This window comes from Austrofundulus limnaeus, unplaced genomic scaffold (assembly GCF_001266775.1).
Source record: "Austrofundulus limnaeus strain Quisiro unplaced genomic scaffold, Austrofundulus_limnaeus-1.0 Scaffold24, whole genome shotgun sequence".
NCBI classification, from domain to species: domain Eukaryota; kingdom Metazoa; phylum Chordata; class Actinopteri; order Cyprinodontiformes; family Rivulidae; genus Austrofundulus; species Austrofundulus limnaeus.
In genome coordinates, this window is record NW_013952426.1 from 1529728 (window position 1) to 1532540 (window position 2813).

The window sequence follows — 2813 nt, forward strand, 5'->3', positions numbered from 1 at the left end:
GTTTCATTAGAGAAGAACCCTTCCAGAAGACCTACACAATTTTTTTCTTTTTGATGTTTTACCTGGATTACTGAGACACATCAGGACGTTTCAGTATATGTTACAACAGCCTGCCATATAATGCTGCATCACTGGCTAATTATAGTAATTTTATTTTGGCCATTCAGATACACAGGTAATCCAGGGATTATAGTTCGTCCTTAGCTSTCTGTCCTTGTGCTACTGATGACTAATGTATCTCTTACCGATTTTTAAGCTTTGTCAGACATTCTGCACCACATATCTGTTAATCATGTTTATGTTATGCAGTTAGTGTGAGTTGTTGATCAAAAGAAAAGGCATTAGCTGATTCAAAGAAATAAAAGTGTTGTTAGAATGTTGAATCTATGTTAGAATCTTAATAGTGTGTKTGTTTTTGTGTCCTTGTTTTACAGCAGATATCTGTCGAGTATGTCGGTCAGAGGGGACCCAGGAAAAGCCCCTTTATCATCCTTGTGTTTGCACCGGCAGCATCAAATTTATTCATCAAGAGTGGTATGACGACCAAAACAACGATCGATATAGATTTACGTTTATTAGTTTCTAAAGCGTGTAATGTCCATCTCTTTTATATTACACATAAATAAGTAATTACTGTACTACAAATCAGAAATAAGCAGATAGAGTACAGCTCTGATGATTAGGATGATGATTTCATTTTAAATCTGAAAGGTTTTCCTCTCAGGACAAGAAGAGTAAGCTCATAATGTCTAATTTTATTTTCACAGCTTATTACAGTGGCTAAAACACAGTAGAAAGGAATACTGTGAATTATGCAAACACAGGTTTGCRTTTACGCCAAGTAAGTTGCCAGTTTTCTAATAAATGATTTCAGGACACAAACGTTGCGCGGAGTTGTTTTTCATTTGTTTGTTGTCTCCCACCCCTCCTCCAGTCTACTCCCCAGACATGCCGTCTCGCCTGCCTGTCCAAGATATCTTTGCAGGACTGGTTACCAGTATTGGAACCGCCATCAGATACTGGTTCCACTACACACTGGTGGCCTTCGCCTGGCTCGGTGTTGTGCCTCTCACAGCATGTAAGTTACATCCCGTTTTTTTTTTTATTTTTTATTTTTTTATGTACATTTCCCAATTGTTTCCCAACATTCATGATAAATTATTTGTTCAATTACTCAAATAATAAGAGGAAAATTAATTTTTGGAAAGCAACTGGCTCAACTGTTTAAAAGCTGTAAGAAGCACTTGTTGCCAGTTATTTTCTAATGGAAAATGTAATCACTTTATTGTTACATAATTTACATTACTTAATGCTTATTAATAGCTTCTTCAAGCTTAGGAAAACAGCACTAAAAAAGCAGATAAATTAGATATTTGGAACTCAATCAACACATTTACAATTTTAAAAGATACATTATTTATCTTCCACCTAGATGACAGGTAAAACACTAAATCAAGGACTCAGATATTTATTCTGGTAACACCAAATGGTGAGGGTTTATTTTATTTTGAATTATAACTTATAGTCAGCTAATTTTATTGTGGCATAAAGTGAAGCTTTAAACCAGGAGTGTCCAATCCTGTCCCTGAGGGACGCCTTCCTGCAATGTTTCAGAGGTTGTTCTCCAACACACTGCAGAACGTGGAGAGGTAATTCCGTCACTGAATCAGGTGTGTTTGAGCAGGGAAATGACTAAAACGTGCAGGATAGTGTTCCTCAAAGGACAATAATAGTCTTTGAGGTTATAAATTTTACATTGACTTTGAAGCTGAAATATTAGCTTAGTTTGTTTTCAGCGAGTGCTTTATTGATATATGAAACAAATGTTTTAGTTCAAAACGATGTGCAATAAACATCTGTGCACATCTGAAACAATAAAAATCTGACTTTAATGGTCTTGGTATTTACATCACCTGTCTTTTGTTTGGTGTTTTCCTCACAGGTCGCATCTACAARTGTTTGTTTACTGGCTCTGTGAGCTCTCTTCTTACCCTGCCATTAGACATGCTTTCAACGTAAGTCTCTGGATTTTTGGTTTTTGTCTTTCTGACATGCAGAGTTGTCTTTATCTTTCCAGTTCTTTCCATTCCCACTTTGAACCTTGAGTGCAAACTGCTACAATCTGGCCATACTCTCTCTGTGGTGTTTAACCTGCAGGCAGAACCTGCTTGCCGACTGCCTCCAGGGCTGTTTTGTGGTCACATGCACGCTGTGTGCCTTCATCAGTCTGGTGTGGCTCCGAGAGCAGATYGTCCATGGCGGAGCCCCACAGTGGCTTGAGCAGAATCAAGCCCCTCTGATTCCTAACCAGCCTGACGGCCCTGCGCGAGCTAATGAGGTGAACTCGGTGTGTGTGTGTGTGTGTGCTTAGTGAGCAAGTATAGTCAAATAGTATCTCATTAAACTGCGTGCCTTATCCCCCTCCCCCTGCAGGATCCAGGTGCTAATGCTGCAGCCAACGCTCAGGCTGCTGCAGGTGCTGCAGGCGCCCCGGCAGAGGCCGGCCCCAACGAGCAGGCGATGGGAAACCAGCACAGGGATGAAGCTGAACTGGACGATGACGACGGAGACGACGACGACGACGATGACGATGGGGACGATGAGGAGGAAGGAGAGGAGGAAGAAGGGAGGGAAGAGGATGCTGCTGAAGCCAATAACGGAGGACAAGGTAAACATTAACCTTTGTTTGCGTTCGAGCGTTTTAGTGATTTACTATCAATTCCAGAAGGTCTTATGCTGTGTTCACACCGAACGCAATTTCTGCTTCAAAATCGCAGCCAACGCTGAAGTTTGAAGCTTGTGCACTTTGAGAT

At 40.6% G+C, this 2813-nt stretch overlaps 1 protein-coding gene across 2 annotated transcripts in view; it reads left to right on the top strand.

Moving 5' to 3' along the window:
• LOC106514928 (E3 ubiquitin-protein ligase MARCH6) overlaps positions 1 to 2813 on the top strand; it is a gene marked incomplete in the record, with an annotated part of 19145 nt that overhangs the window by 3421 nt on the left and 12911 nt on the right. The window contains 6 exon segments of one of the 2 annotated variants that reach the window (XM_014004465.1): positions 435 to 534; positions 768 to 841; positions 935 to 1078; positions 1943 to 2015; positions 2158 to 2338; positions 2434 to 2668. In XM_014004465.1, the coding sequence (XP_013859919.1) occupies positions 435 to 534; positions 768 to 841; positions 935 to 1078; positions 1943 to 2015; positions 2158 to 2338; positions 2434 to 2668 (807 nt within the window). 2 annotated transcript variants of the gene reach the window in all.